This window comes from Bos indicus, chromosome 6 (assembly GCF_029378745.1).
Source record: "Bos indicus isolate NIAB-ARS_2022 breed Sahiwal x Tharparkar chromosome 6, NIAB-ARS_B.indTharparkar_mat_pri_1.0, whole genome shotgun sequence".
NCBI classification, from domain to species: Eukaryota; Metazoa; Chordata; class Mammalia; order Artiodactyla; family Bovidae; genus Bos; species Bos indicus.
The window spans coordinates 100415976-100433233 of NC_091765.1; the positions used below are offsets into that span (position 1 = coordinate 100415976).

Consider the following 17258-nt stretch of genomic DNA (forward strand, 5'->3'; position numbering starts at 1 on the left):
AAAATAATATGTATTTATAGTAACTCACAAATAATTATAATTTAAAAACATAAAATCCAGTCACGTAATCAGATGCTTTACAAGTACAATCTACTCTAATGGAGTTAAAACCATCTTTTCTCAATGAATTTGAGATTTTCTTAGACTAAATTTACTAAAATACTGTTATTCCATGTGCTAAATACATGCATACACACACACATACACACTCACCTTATATTAACTAGTGCTGATAAAGTCAACTAGGTCAAATTTCATTTCCAGAAACAACTATGCTGCTGCTGCTGCTGCTGCTAAGTCGCTTCAGTCGTGTCCGACTCTGTGCGACCCCATAGACGGCCTCCTACCAGGCTCCTCTGTCCCTGAGATTCTCCAGGCAAGAACACTGGAGTGGGTTGCCATTTCCTTCTTCAATGCATGAAAGTGAAAAGTGAAGTCATTCAGTCATGTCCGACTCTTAGCGACCTCATGGACTGCAGCCTACCAGGCTCCTCTGTCCATGGGATTTTCCAGGCAAGAGTACTGGAGTGGGGTGCCATTGCCTTCTCCAAGAAACAACTATACTGCCTTCCAAAACAAAGATGACAAAAATGAATCCATAATAATACTTTTCAATTACTTCTCCATCAACATAAATATTGAGAACTGCTAGCTGGTAAATGAAGTTTATATGACTGTGGGACTACACTGTATAAGTGGGCATTTCCCTTAACCGATTTGGTATACTAAGTATTCTCACAAATGTTGGATAATTTCTCACACTTTATAACCTAGTTGCAGAAAGTGACCACAGAAAAGCTAATAAAATTAAAGTAATCTTAATAAACAACGACTTCCTACTCTTAAATATTTTAGGGAAATAAAGGTAGGCCTTTGGATATTTTATGAGAAATAGCAGGTTAACAACTCAGCAAAGCGTACAGTCAGATACCACTTGAAGAATTCTACGTAGGATAAAAAAATAACAAATTTTATGAAAGGAAACAGAATTAACTCCTTTTTGCTTAAAAAAAAAAGGAAATGATAAGAGTTACATTTCTCCTTTTTTTAAGGGTGAGGGAGTACTTTTTTATTACAAAACTATATGGCACAAAGGGGATAAACTTATGCTTAGAGTTTAAGAATAAAGTGTCCTGAACAGTATTAAAAAATTTATGTATCTTTCCACTTAGAATATTTTCTTCTTTCTTCATTCTTGTATATCAGTACTACGCAGGGAGTTTCAAAGTGGCTTCCAATGACCTCCTGTCCAGGAATCTACATCCCTGTGTAATCCTCTCTCCTTGAGAGACAGAGAGAGAGAGAGAGTGTAAGTGTGAGTGTCTGTGTGTGTTTGTGTCCATGCGTGTGTGCGCACATGCACGTGTGCACTCAAACATTCAGCTGACTCTTGACTCTTTGCAACCCCATGGACTGTAGCCCACCAGGCTGCTCTGTCCATGGGACTTCCAGGCAAGAATACTGGAGTGGGTTGCCAATTTCGTTCTCCAGGTGACCTTCCTGACCCTGGGATTGAACCCGCATGTCCTGTATCTCTGGGACTGGCAGGCAGATTCTTTCCCACTAGTACCACTTGGGAAGCCCTCTCTCCTTAAGTGTGGACTGGACCTAATGACTCACTCCTAGGAAACAGAATAGGGAAAAGCGATGGGTCGCCACTTTAAATTACAGTTGGGTTAAATTACAAAAGGGTTGCCAGTTTAAATCACAAAACCAAACAAAAAAACAAAAGGCTCATGCAACAAGAGCCAGTAGGCTGCTGGCAAACAGCCGACATGAGGAACTGGGGCCTTAGGACGGACAAGCAATGAAGAACTGAACACAGCAATACCCTGTGAGTAAAGTGGAGGCAGATCCTCCCCTGGGGCTTTCAGATGAGACCACAGCACTGGTGGACAAACGTGCAGAATGCAGCTCTGCAAGAGACCCTGAGCCAGAGGACCCAGGAAACTACTCACCCCAAGACCTGAGAGATAAACACTTGTTGTTTTAAGTCACTGAGCTTTGGGGTAATCTGTTGGACTGTGTCTGCTCAAAACAATGAAGCCTAACTCTCAGCCCCTCAGAATGTGACCTTATTTGGAGACACAATCTTTACAGGAGTAATCAAGTTAAAGTGAGGTCATTAAGTATCCGCTTACCAAGCAGGAGACACAGGAGACCTGAGTTCAATCCCTGGGCCGGGAAGATCCCCTGGAGAAGGAAATGGCAACCCACTCCAGTATTCTCGCCTGGAGAATTCCATGGACAGAGGAGCCTGGTGGGCTACAGTTCATGGGCTCACAAAGAGTTGGATACCATAGCAACTACACAGCAACAGCAAACAGGGTGGACCCTAATCCAATATGACTGGTAACCTTACAAAACGAAGAAATTTGAACAGAGACAGACACACACAGAGGGAAGATGATGTGAAGAGACATGGAGAAAAGGAGGCCATCGACAGGTCAAGGAAAGAGGCCTGGATCAGATCCTTCCCTCGCACATCTTGGAAGCGACCACTCCTGCTGACAACTGGACTGCAGACTTCTGGCCTCCAGACTCTGAGACAATGGATTTCTGCTGTTTAAGCCACTCAGTCTGTGTTAATTTATTGTGGCAACCTTAACAAATTAATACATGTAGCAAAAGAGAACTAATAGACATAGTGAATTCAAAATAACTTTTATTGACAATACCAAAATTAGCCTCAATATAGGACCCAAGTAGATGGCCGAAGTTTTTAAGTCTTTACTCTGATAAAAAGACATGAGGTCATAATAGAGGATCTTGGACCACAGAATTCTTTTTTTTTAAGTTAGCTGGGACTCCTGCAATCATAAATCTAATTGACTCATTTCAAAAATTGACACTGCTGCTGCTGATGTGCCAAAAACTATTCTGAACACTTAACATAGATTAATTCCTCACAAGAACACTCTGAGGTCCCACTATCATCAATTCTCATTTTTAAGATGAAGAAATTGACGTCTAGGAGTTAAGGTCATACAGCTGAAAAGGAGCCGGGATTTAGTAAATTAAGGTACAGAAGAATGGGGCTTCCCAGTCGGCACACTGGTAAAGAAGCCGCCTGCCAATGCAGGAGATGTAAGAGATGTGGGTTTGATCTCTGGGTTGGGAAGATCCCCTAGAGAAGGAAATGGCAACTTGCTCCAGTATTCTCATCTGAGAAATTCTTTCCAGGATAAAAAGGAAATGATGCTGTAAAAACACTGCCTGGAAAAGTCCATGGACAGAGGAGCCTGGGGGCTACAGTCAATGCGGTCACTAAGAGTTGCACAACCGAGCACACACACAGAGAATAAGTCACTTATCCCAAACCATAGTTAGTAGTTGAGGTGAGACTAAACCAAATGGTCCTTTCTCCTACCTTCAAATCTTTTCTCAAAAAGTTAAATAGAAAAGGCTTTTCTTTCACTTGCTATATTCAATCTTTGTAACACTGCTACCTTAGAAATATATATATATATATATTTGACTATTAATCTCTATCTGCTCTCTTCCCCTAACTACACAAACAGTTACTCATTTTTCTTTTCCACTCCCTGAACCGTAAAGCACTGTCTTTCAATTCCTAGTGATTTTCATGCATCTGGGTTAACATTTTTATATACCGGAACCCAAGATTTCACTTGTGCAGAGTTTGGAAATACAGCTTTAGCTTAATATTTGATCCAATTAAAATACAAATACACCTGGAAGGAGTACTACTATACCATATTATCAGTCATTTACATTTTAGTAAGAACATGGCAGATCCTTTTCAGAGAAACAAAGATCGCAAGACAGCCAGTGCCAACTTTTCCAGGGAATCAGAGTTTCTTTTCTGGAGTATCTGGGATTAGGTGCTTAAGAGTAAGCCTTTTTCTGGGAGTCTGAATTACAAGATATAAATGCAAACAGATATAAATTATGGGCAGTATGGTGACCATGCTTCCATGAGAGAGTTCAAACGTGAAGAAAGCCAAACCCAAAGAGAGTGAGATGGATGTGCAAGAGAGGCATACTGCTGGAGAGACACATGACTGCATTTGCTTCCTGGGTTCTCTTTGCACGGCCCAGCTGTCCCTGGGTCCTTCTGTGTGCCCTGGGACACATCCACAAGTCTGATAACATCCCCTTTCTGCATCTGATTTGAACTGAGTCACCTGCAATCAGTAGAGAACTCACATGGTCAAAAAGATAACCTCTCTACAACTGAAGAACATCACTGAAGGACTAGGAACCTTCCATGTAAAATATAGCACCATAGCTACAAACACAAGAACTGACTAGAAGAAGCCAAGGTTTAAACAGCTGTTTGGAAGACTTCCCAGATACTGGTGGAATAGGAAAAAGGAGTTGGAATTTGAAAAGACCATGCCCTCTATCTTTACATTTGGGATTTTTCAGTTGTTCTAGTAAAGAATATCCCATTAAAAAAAAAAAAAAAAAATATATATATATATATCCCATAATCTACACACTTGCTAGTGGGTGTGTAAATTATGACAGCCACTTTAGAGATCAATTTGGAAATATCTAGAGAAGATGAAGATGCAGATTTCACACAATCCAGCAAGTTTACTACTAGGTGGCTACTATGGACTGAAACGTGTCCCCCACCAAAACTCACATGTTGAAGCCTTTACTCCCAACACAACCAAACCTGGAGACAGGGTCTTCGGTAGCTTATTTAGGTTAAACCGATAATGATAAGAAGAGGTTAAGGAAGCTCTCCAACTGGTTCTCCTCTCTGCCTTGTGAGGACGAAGCTAGACAGAGACCATCTGCAGGTCAGGAAGACAGCCTGTACCAGTATCCAATCACACTGACAACCTGATCTTGACCTTCCACCCTCCAGAACTGTGAGAAAATCAATTTATGCTGTTTACAAAATATGATAAAAATTAAAATTTTTCAGTAACAACAGAGCAAAGTAAAATACTAAAACCCTGCCAACTAGGTAGTGAAAGTATCCAAGTGCCTCACAATATAGCTCATTATTCAATCTAGTCACTCAGAGTTGCTGCAAAACAATAGAGTTCCAAATCCTGTGCTTACAACCAGATTTTCCCAGGATAAAAAGGAAATGATGCTGCGAAGCATAATTTTATTCTATGTAGGTGTCTACAATAAAAGTATAATGCTTTAAAGCCAGGATTGAAACTGAAATATAATTGATTCTAATACATTCTCTTTTTTTCTTTCCTTTTTTCCTTTCTTTTTTTTCTTTTTGGTGCAGAAAACAAAGTTATCCAGGAAAGGAGGCTTGCTTCATTCACCTAATCATCAGTGGTAAAGATGGATTAAAACCCAGCCCCTTAGAGTCACAGTTCAGTGGTCTTGTTACAACACAACAATGCAGCAAAGCCCTTCCTGGCTTCTTGGTCAACAGACAAAACAGTCCTAAAACTGACCTGATTCTGTGTTCTGGGCTGGCATGAACCTGCGTAGAAACAACAGGAGTGGCAGGCACTTTCTTCCTGAAGCAGATGTGGAGAAGTATTATACCTGCGATGAAAGGAAAAAAAGAGAAAACCCAGTTTATTTTCAGCATGTTTTAGCATTATGAGTAGTTCATTTCCTATTAATTTTCTCTTCACCTCATTATTTCTTGCCAATAGTTTAATGATATGACCGCACTTAAAAACAGATAAAATCTGGTATTCAAAATCCAAAGAACAGGAACTTCCCTGTGGTCCAGGGGTTAAGAATCTACCTTGCAATGCAGCAGATGTGGGTTTGATCCCTGGTGGGGGAACTAAGATCCTACATGCTGTGCGGCAACTAAGCCAGCCTGTTGCAACAAAGACCCCATGTGCCACAACGAAGACACAACACAGCCAAATAAATAAATATTTCAAAATCCAAAGAAGAATACAGTCATTCAAAGCTCCATCTGGTTCAGCTTCTTCATCTTACTGGTGAGGAGGCCGAGATCTGGAAAAGTTACTTAAAGCATTAATGACAACAGTTACTTAGTAGCAGAGCTCAGTTCAGAGCCTAATTCTTGACACTTTAGTCCAGTATTCATCTGTACATCATAGATCACAATGTCTCTTTTTGGAGAATCAAATATGAGCAAAAAAGAAAAAAAAAAAATGTTATTTCTCTAGGAGTATTTGTCAAGCATCTGAAGATAAATGTGGTATAGAGCTAAATTGATACGTTCTAAATCCAAATAAAAAACACTGCTTCCTCACTCAATAATAGATAAAATCCAACCTCAAGATATTTAGCTTGCCTTCTATAGGATACTTAGGGCTTCCCATGAGGCTCAATGGTGAAGAATCCGCCTGCAATACAAGAGCCACAGAAGACGTGGGGTTTGATCTCTAAGTCAGGAAGATCCCCTGGAGGAAGAAATGGCAACCCACTCCAATATTCTGGCCTGAGAAATTGCATGGAGTACAGTCCATGGGGTCACAAAGGGTCGGATACTACTGAGTGACTATGCATACATGCGCGTGCACACACACACACACACACACTTGTAGGACATTTAACTGCTTCTTTTATTGACCATTCAGTATTTCAATATGAAAACACCAGCACCATGAATCATTCTGGTCTTTCTTAACTTTGCTCTCAACAAGTTCTTTTGTCACTCAATTACTTCTTCAATTCCAAAGCTCCTTCACTCAAAAATGAGAAGCTTGGACTAATCGCACGGGCCTTCTAACTCTTAAAATCGTTATGCCCAAGAATAGCTTCATCTTTAACGACATTTTCCTTTTCTGATCAACTATGTGTTGTCATGTTTGTTAATCTCTGTGATCATATTAGTACAACAGTTCAAACATCAGTAATATTGCCCTCAAATACACAGTTAATTATCATTCAAAAACCTATGGAACAAAAACCTAGCTTTGCTGTCTCATTTCTTATGAAAAAGTATTTTTTTAAAAATCTACATCTTTGGTGGTTTCTAAGAAAAATCCTGAATTATTTTCTCAAATCATTCATTCTGTCATTCATCCAAGTTGTTACTGAGTGGCTTGTCAGATGGCAGACACAGGCTTAATGAGATTTAAGATTTTTAAATAAGATCCCTCCAGTGAAATGGTGAGTAACATTAGGGATTCAAGTGACAGTGAGAAAGTAGGCAGAAGTGATGACATGTCTCTTAAATCCCAACATCAGAATATGCCTTCACTGCTTTTTAAAAAAAATACATTAACTACTGACTGCCATAAAACATGGTATTGGTAACATGCTTTAAATTTAAAGCAAGTAATAGAATGAACCCGACTGAGCAACTGAACTGAACTGCACAGAATGAATATCTCCATGTATCTGCCATCCAACTCAAGAACCTAAATATAAGTAACTGGTAATGTTTTACTGATTTGCTCTTCCCTCCACCCATATCTCTCAACTCTTCAGTCCTCTGTAGTTGCTACCCTATATTCTGTGCTTTTGGAGAAGGCAATGGCACCCCACTCCAGTACTCTTGCCTGGAAAATTCCATGGACGGAGGAGCCTGGTAGGCGGCAGTCCATGGGGTCGCAAAGAGTCGGGCACAACTGAGCGACATCACTTTCACGCACTGGAGAAGGAAATGGCAACCCACTCCAGTATTCTTGCCTGGAGAATCCCAGGGACAGAGGAGCCTAGTGAGCTGCCGTCTATGGGGTCGCACAGTCGGACACGACTGAAGCGACTTAGCAGCAGCAGCAGCATTCTGTGCTGTGTAGTTGCTGTTGTTCAGTCTCTAAGTCATGTCCGAGTCTTTGCAATCCCATGGACTGCACCACACGAGGTTCCCCTGTCCTTTACCATCTCCCAGAGTTTGCTCAAACTCATACCCATTGAGTCGGTGATGTTATCTAAGCATCTCATCATCTGCCACCCCCTTCTCCTCCTGCCCTCAATGTTTCCCAGCATCAGGGTCATATCATTCCTTCAAGTTTCAGAAAGCATACCTTATGAACATATCCTTCAGCACTGTGTTTCATTTCTTCACTCCGTTTTATGTTTTCAAGCTGAATTCATAATGTTGCATATAGTTGTAGTTCTTTCATCTCAAGGCAGAATAATTCCACATTGTATAAATGAATTGAGTTATCCATTCTCTTTTCAAGAGCATTTTGTTTTCTTCCCAGGTTTTCTGTTTTTGTTTTGTCATTATGAACATTACTGTTATGAAAGTTCTCATATGCATTTGTTCCACATATGACATAATTTCTCTTAAGGATTTGCCTAGGAGTTGAGGAATATGTGTATTTTCAATTTTTCATGAGGTCACCAATTTTTCTTTTCCATAAAGGTGTTTAGCAATATTAATCTCACCAGCTCTCAGTTCAGTTCAGGTCAGTCGCTTGGTCATGTCCGAGTCTTTGCAACCCCATGGACTGCAGCACGCCAGGTTTCCCTGTCCATCATCAACTCCCGGAGCTTGCCCAAACTCATGTCCATCGAGTCGGTGATGCCATCCAACCATCTCATCCTCTGTCATCCCCTTCTCCTCCTGCCTTCAATCTTTCCCAGCATCAGGGTCTTTTCCAGTGAGTCAGTTCTTCACATCAGGTGGCCTAAGTATTGGAGCTTCAGCCTCAGCATCAGTCCTGCCAGTGAACATTCAGGACTGATGTAGTATCACCAGCACTAGGCAGTCCATACTGACCCGCATGTTCTCTTCAACATTTAGTAATGCCATCTTCTCAACTTAGGGGTATAAAATCATCTAACTGTAGTCTTACTTTGTATTTCCCTGTTGATTAATGATACCAAGCATTTCCTCAGGTTTACTGGCTAACTCATATTTCCTCTTTTATGAAATATCTATTCATTTCTATGAGCCATTTCCTCCTCAGTTTTTTGCCCTTTACTTACTATTTCATAGAAATTATATATGTGTTTTGTATGCTGATTATTTGATTTTACTTGTTTTGAATTAACGGATACAGGCAAATATTGAGATAAAGACACAGAAGCAAAAATAGCAGGGAGCTGGACAGAACTGGAAACAGTGAGGTAGAGTACCAATGTTTTGCTCAACCCATGTTTGTATTTTAATATAATCTACAGATGTCTTCAAGTATCAGAAATTTTAAATGGTACACTATTAATCCTGTTTTGTAATCTTTTGATAAAAATTCAGTCAAGAGCAAATGCTTTGATATGATTTTAGTGCATTCTAATTACAATATGCAATATAATTTCAGGTATACATTTTATACAAATCACAATTGAAATGACATTTTAGACAGAGTTCTCATTTTGACTCTGACATTTTAGGTGTTTTTATTTCATGCTTTGGTTGCCTCCAATTTAGAGTAAGTTAGCTTTGTTGTCAAAAGGTTGAGTCTGAATGTATATACACACAAGTATAAAAACTGAATTTCAAAACTAAAGTATATAAACTTGAACACCAGAGACCTGCATTCTAGCCTTGACTAGACAATTAGTTATACCTCCTTGGCCTAACTATGTCGTTAAGTTGGTTTTATTATATCTATAACATGAAAATGTGCTGGTATTAATAAATTCTAAGGACCTTTGAATCATACTCTTTGGCTTAAAGATCTGCAAGAAAATAATTTTTTCCAGATATCTCCCAAAGTTTTAGGAATCTCTTTCCAGGTGTTAAATAATGAAAAGAGTAACAGAAAGCTAAATATCTGGGGGAAAAGAATTGTTAACAAGCAGGGCTACAGCCCTCCTATGGCTTCTCAGGATTCTTGGCAGATTGCCTGACAGACAGCATCATACAGGAAGACAATCAAAAGCCATGTAATTTGAATCACTCTACAGTGCTGCCATTGATTCCTATGTAAGCAATCACAAGAATTCTGGAATCACACTTACCACTTACCTGAATCTGCACTCTTCTACTATGCCTGAACATTCTGTGTATGCGCACGTGTGCTCAGGTGTAACCACCTCTCTGCGACCCCATGGACTGTAACCCACCAGGCTACTCTGTCCATGGGATTCTCCAGGCAAGAATACTGGAGTGGGTTGCCATTTCCTTCTCCAGGGGATCTTCCTGACCCAGGGACTGAACCTGCATCTCCTGCATTGGCGGGTGGATTCTTTTACCACTGAGCCACTTGGGAAACCAAACTTTCTGAAACCATGTCAAAGTCTAACTCTTTCACTTTAATAGTAGCTGTTATGCCTCTACTAGCTAGTATTAAAGTGAAACTGCTCTCCAACACACCGCTGAAAATTCCAAAGTCACCCATTATTGACATATATATTATAAAATTCAAAAATCAGTCAGATCTCTTTTTTAACCTATCTGCAGCAACAGGCATGATTCATCAAGGTCTGATACATTTTCTTTACCTGGCTTTTCTCCTAGTTATTGCTGGTTTCATCCTACCTCATTGGCCACTGGTCAGCTTCCTTGCTTAATTTCTCCTTTTCTCCATGACCACTCAAGTTCCCACTTTCTTTCTAACCCATCAGCAAAAACTACTGGCTCTATCTACAAAACATATCCAGAATCCGACTACCCTTCATATCACCTACCTAGCTGTGGCTGCTGCTATGTCGCTTCAGTTGTGTCTGACCATGTGTGACCCCATAGACGGCAGCTCACCAGGCTCCCCCGTCCCTGGGATTCTCCAGGCAAGAACACTGGAGTGGGTTGCCATTGCCTTCTCCGCACCTACCTAGAGACTTGGTGTAATAGTAACTATCATCTTTCTCATCTCTCACTAGGATTATTTTTCCATAATTTAGTAACTGGCCTCCCAACTACCACCCTTGATCTATTTCAGTCCTTTTTCATCAAAGGAGCCAGAGTGATCCTGGTAATCTTACAAAAATCATATTAACATAATGTAACATCTGTACCCAAAATCTCCCAATGGCTTCTCATCTCATAAATACCAAAATCTTTAAAATAGCAAAAAGGAACCTAGGTAACTTAGTTCCTCCTTGCTATTCCTTATACAGGTAGGCATCCTCCTGCCTCAGAGCTTCACACTTGCTGTGTTCCTGCCTCAAAACTACTCTGAGATGAGTATCCCCACCTGCCTCACATTCTCGCTATTTTCAGATTTTTGCTTCTACTTATGTAACAATTCCACTCCCAGCATCCCTAACACACTTTCCTGATTTATTTCTCGCCAATGTCACTAACATTTACTTATTTCAGTTCTATTCCTGCTTGTGTATTTCCTCCCCCGCGAAACAGAAAATCCACAAGGGCAAGAGCTTTGTTTTTCTTGGTACTACATCTTCAATGCTTGGAAGGGGTGGGGCCAGCACATAGTAGGCATTCAATAAATATTTTTTGAATGAAGAAATGAATAGTTAACATCCTTAGGGCTAAACAAGACAATCTTTCTGGGTTTACAAAAGAAAATAATCTAAATAATCAGGGGAAAATAGCTAGATTCCTGATGTGTCAATAAAAGAATCATCAGAGTATTTCTTCAACAGATAAGAGTTAACAACTCAAAAGACTTCAGGAGATGTAGCCAATACGTCCATAAACCTAGAGCAACCACTACAGTAAATGATTCCCCTCCCCGGGCTGTCCACAGGGTGAGATTTATTTCCCATCTATTACCATATTCTACAATGGTTAGTGTGCAGAGCCGCAACACCAACATGTAGGAAAATATTATAAAAATGTTCATTCCAAACTTGTTCCAGACAAAGAACCGAGCCCTTTATAAATAAGGAAAGCCTAAAAATACAGGACAGATATATTTTAAGTGCTTCAAATATTTTGTTTGGAAATAATTTCAAATGTACAGAAAAGCTCCAAATACAAGAATACAAAAATAACCACTCATACTCAGTCACCAATTGTTAATGTTACCTTGTTTTATCACTTGTCCTCTTTTCTCGCACTTTCTTTCCCTTCACAAAGACAGACTCAAGCTGTTTTTCCCCCCTCCTAAAGCAACTGAGGATGAATTTTATATTTCATGGCCCTTTGCTCCTTTGCTTCACTGTGCATTTCCTAAGAACAGAGATATTCTGTCATAACCATAGTACAGTTCTCGTCAGTAATTTGAACATTGCTGTTGTTGTTCAGTGGCTCAGTCGTGTCCAACTCTTTGTGACCCCAAGCACTGCAGCACGCAGGGCTTCCCTGTCCTTTACCATCTCCAAGAGCTTGCTCAAACTCATGTCCATCGAGTTGGTGATGCCATCCAACCAGTCTGTCCTCCGTCGTCCCCTTCTCCTGCCTTCAGTCTTTCCCAGCATCAGGGTCTTTTCCAATGAGGCAGCTCTTTGCATCACATGGCCAAAGTACTGGAACTTCAGGTTCAGCATCAGTCCTTCCAGTGAATATTCAGGATTGATTTCCTTTAGGATGGACTGGTTGGACATCCTCGCAGTCCAAAGGATTCTCAAAAGCCTTCTCCAACACCACAGTTCAAAAGCATCTTTGGTGTTCAAACTTCTTTATGGTCCAACTCTCACATCCATACATGACTACTGGAAAAACCACAGCTTTGACCATAAGGACCTTTGTCGGCAAATTAATGTCTCTGCTTTTAATATGGTGTCTAGGTTAGTTATAGCTTTTCTCTCAAGGAGAAAGCATCTTTTAATTTCATGGCTGCAATATCTGCATTTAAGGTCAGTACTCCAACTTATTTCAATTGACCCAATGGTATCATTTTATAGTATTTTTCTCTGCATCTGGTATATAATCTAGTCCAGGGCCAGGTTCTACAGCTAGTGGTTATCTTTCTTAAGCTGCCCATGATTTCAGCCTTTGTTTTTTATGACTTTTTTTTTTTTAAAGAACATAAACGATTTCCCTTTTTATTATTAAGCAGAATGTTCTTCGTGTGGGCTTTGTCCAGTGGTTCCTCCAGACTCATGTTATATAGTCTTGGCTGGAATACTACATAGATGACATTGTATCCCTCAGAGCATCATATCTAGCTTCACCTGGATATCACCAATATATATTACCCCTATTTTATACCTTGTATATAATGTGTGGGGAGACACCTGCTTCTCACCAATATTTACCCCTAGATTTTTGTTATGATTCTTTCTGCCATTTACTATAAGGGCTGTAAAATGATGATTTTTCTCCCTCTAGGATTCAGAATTCTACTATAAGCAAGAGACCTCCCTTCTCTATTTATACATTTATCAGTTTGTTAACATTATGGATAACAAATTGCTATTTTTAATGATTCACAGTTCATTATTATACTAATTTGATGACTGAGAAAGTAGGACCTCCAACAGGCTTGTAACATGCTCCCATTTTTTTCCGAAAAAATTTCTATTTTATAGCTTAAAAAAAAAAATACAAAGATACAGATTCATCTGGTATGTACTCTTGTAATCAGCCATTCCTCTGAAAAACTCCAGTTCCTTTGTGTTGGGAATAAGATTAACATCAGAGACCACAATGGGGAGTTAGCTATGTCCACTGTTCTTTATCTTTTTCTTGGACAGAACTACTATGAAATACATGCATGCATATACACATATGCATATAAATATATATAGACACATATGTTCATACACACATACATGTGTGCACATACACATACTGGTTTCAAAAATAATAAATTCGCACTGATACTTTCAATTTCAATCCATCCCCACAGGATTCATTTTTGCCTTCTCTCAATCCATATGGGTATGTCCCTCCTTCCTCAGGTCCTAGCTTCAAAAACCTGAAAACACTGATATCCATAACACACTGAAAGATTACCCAGGGTTACCTATTTAGCCACAGAAAATAAACTCTATAGGAAAGAGTTCAAGATTTGTGTATAATCCCTCCCTCTTACCTCCACCCAGGCTGAGGGTAAATACATCAAAAAATTACTTAGATTCACTCTTTCTTCCAAAATGTATCTATAGATTCAATGCAACGCCAATCAAAACTCAGGTAGCTTTTTTTGGGAGGTGGGGGGAACCATCAGAATTCTAAAATTTACACAGCAAAGCCAAGAAACTAGAATAGCCAGAACAATTTCAAAACAAAGCAAAATTGAAGCACTCATATTACATATTATGTGACATTACAAGATTTATTATAAACCCACAGTAATAAAGACAGTGTGGTACTGGTGAAAGAATAGAAACCTAAATCAATGGAAAAGAAGTGATTTCAGAAACAGATGCAAACATACATGATCAACTGATTTTTGACAAAGATCTCAAGCGACTGAATGGAGAAAGGAAAAACCTTCACCAAGCAGTGCTAGAACAATTGGACATCCACATGCAAAAATGCAAAACAAAAGAATCTCAACCAACCCATACATCACACAACATCCAGTCCTGAACTCAAAATGTATCACAGACCTTAAACTTCTAAAACTAGAATAAAACAGTGCTAAATTATTGTGACTTTGGTTTGGGCAAAAAAATCTAATAAGATATAAAGCACAAACCATGAAAGAAATAACTGGAGAAAACTGGATTTTATCAAATTAACTTCTGCGCTTCAAAAGACACTGTTTTAAAAATGAAGACACAAACTGGGAGATGGTAGTTGTGAAACGAATACCAGATAAAAGACAGGTATCTCCAAAATATATAAAGAACTCTTTATTACTCAATGGTAAATAAGTAGCCTAATTTTAATAAGAGCAATAGATGTCAATACATCTAAAACAAAAAAAAAATAGACGTAGATGGCAAACAAGCAGATGAAAGGGTGTTAATGTCATTATTCATGAAAAGCAAACAAAGACCATGCTTTCACTTCTCTCACATGTATACCTAGAAACGGAATTTACGGCTCGTAAATAATAAGTTAAACTGTATAGAAATTAACCAACCATTTGATAAAGTGGCACTACCATTTTATCAGTGAAGTATGAGAGGCAACTCCACACCCTCACCAATGTTAACACTGTGGAACTTGATTCTTAGCCATTCTAGTGAGTGTATAGTATTACTAGTATCACCGTATGGTTTGAATTCACGTTTCCTTGATGATTAGTGATGCTGAGCATCTTTCTATGTACTTGTATCTTTCCGTGTGTAATGTAATGACCATTCATATATCCATGGTGAAATGTCAGTGCAAATTCTTCTCCATTTTTTGATAGAGTTCTTTGTCTTACTAAGTTATGAGAGTTCTTCAGCTACGCTGGTTCAAATGTTTTGCTGGATACATGTTTGGCAAATATTTTCCCCTGCCTTTGACTAGACTTTTCATTTTATTTTTTTAATGGTTCAGCATGTTCATTTAGGGAGAAGGCAATGGCAACCCACTCCAGTACTCTTGCCTGGAAAATCCCATGGGCGGAACAGCCTGGTAGGCTGCAGTCCATAGGGTTGCAAAGAGTCGGACATGACTGAGAGACTTCACTTTCACTTTTCACTTTCATGCACTGGAGAAGGAAATGGCAACCCATTCCAGTGTTCTTGCCTGGAGAATCCCAGGGACGGGGGAGCCTGGTGGGCTGCCGTCTATGGGGTCACACAGAGTCGGACACAACTGAAGTGACTTAGCAGCAGCAGCAGCAGCAGCAGGTTCATTTAGAGAAAATTCATTGAGCTGTACACTTAAAATTTCTTCACTTATATGTATATACTTAAGGAATGTATATTAGTTGCTAAGTCATGTCCAGCTCTTTGCAACCCCATGGACTGTAGCCCACCAGGCTCCTCTGTTCATGGGATTCACCAGGTAAGAATACTGGAGACAGTTGCCAGTTCCTTCTCCAACTTAAGGAATAGGTTCATTTAAAAAGAGAGGAGAGATAGATACTGAAGGGCCCTTTGACGGACGACAAAATCATCAGCAGCTAGTAATCTAAAGATGATATACATGGTCTGCAAATACTAAAAATTGGAAAATACACCCATATACTCCTGTTTAAGAGCCTGTCATAGCATTAGGGTCCTAGCAGATGCCCAGGCATGAAACCTAAAATTAGCAAAGGAAAATAATATATATAAAGACTCTCCCCTGCAATTCCTCACTGCAAATCAACCTCTGAATTCTAGACATTTCAGATTAGGATACATTGTACTTTTTGTCAATTATAGCTTTAAATGGAAACTTTATGTTGATAAGACGAGCAAAGAGATTTGACTTTAGGATAATTACATTAAAAAACTAATTCCTGCAATGACTTTATTTTCAATAAACACCTGAATGTCAAATACATACACTGAAAATTTTTTTAAACATTACATGTTTAAAAAAATACACAAACACATACAAACACACTCCATCGCAAATACAGGATATATGGCATTTTGGAATTCTATAAACCAAAATTTCAAAGTTTCTAAATGAGGCCTTTATGACTGAAGAACTATAAAACAAGAAATCAAAAGGGGAAAAGATGTAAGTAAAACAAAAATAGGCTAAAATTTAATACAGCCATTGGATGTGACTTGAAATCTTGCTTAAATTTTGAGAACTCATAGAATATATTATTTCTGTGGCAGACACTTTTTAGAGTGACTAGAGAGCCTGCAATCCTTCCCTTTTCTATGTCATGATCAATGGCCTGGAAGAAAAACATCAGAGAAAAAACTAAGAGGGAGAGTCATGAAGGGAATGACTATTTGAATGAACCTCTCACAACAGGGCCACGGTCTAAAAACATCCCTCACCAGAATTCTGCCACTGCCAATGCAAACAAAATATAAAGCCTATTAATAATTGGGTGGGTAAGATGACCCTCATCACAGATCAGGTCATACTCCCTCTCCAGCCAGCCTAGTCCGTGCTCAGAGATTTCATGAAAATAATCACAACCAGGTGGCAGGAGAAGCACTTACGCAAGGGACCATGACACTGACTCACGAAGACTGACCTCACTGCTCTACTGTCGAGAAGCCATTGGCGTGAGTCCTCCACAGGCACCCAGCCCCTTGGATTACAGACATGGTGATGGCTGACCCTCGCTGTAAGAGATACCAGTTCTGAATCTGCCTCTGCCAGCACCACTATGTAGGAATAACCAAATGCATCCTATAAATCTTATGGCCGGGGCTTCCCTGGTGGCTCAGTGGTAAAGAATCCGCCTGTCAGTGCTGAAGACACAGGTCTGATCCCTGGTCCTAGAAGATCCCACATGCCACGGATCAACAAAACACCACAACTACTGAGCCTGTGCTCTAAAGCCCTGGAGAATCTACCATGATGAGAAGTCAGCACACCTAGAGGAAGAGTAGCCCCCACTCACTACAACTGGAAAAAAGCTCATGCAGCAACCAGGAGCCAGCACAGCTAAATTTTCCAGGCAGTACTGGAGTGGGTTGCCATTTCCTACTCCAGGGGAATCTTCCCCACCCAGAAACAGAACCTCCATCTCATGTGTCTCCTGCCTTGCAGGCAGATTCCTTACCACTGTGCCACC

General features: G+C 39.7%; 1 protein-coding gene across 7 annotated transcripts in view; it reads right to left on the reverse strand.

The window, feature by feature from the left end:
- Window positions 1-17258, reverse strand: part of WDFY3 (WD repeat and FYVE domain containing 3) — a 283525-nt gene that overhangs the window by 250582 nt on the left and 15685 nt on the right. For 5 of the 7 annotated variants that reach the window (XM_019963046.2, XM_019963043.2, XM_019963045.2 and 2 more), the window contains exon 1: window positions 5400-5675. In XM_019963046.2, the coding sequence (XP_019818605.2) occupies window positions 5400-5539 (140 nt within the window). In that variant the 5' untranslated portion in view covers window positions 5540-5675. Of the gene's footprint in view, window positions 1-5399; window positions 8185-8274; window positions 8414-17258 lie in introns of those variants that run through there. The other 2 variants (XM_070791718.1, XM_070791719.1) reach the window with 2 other exon arrangements.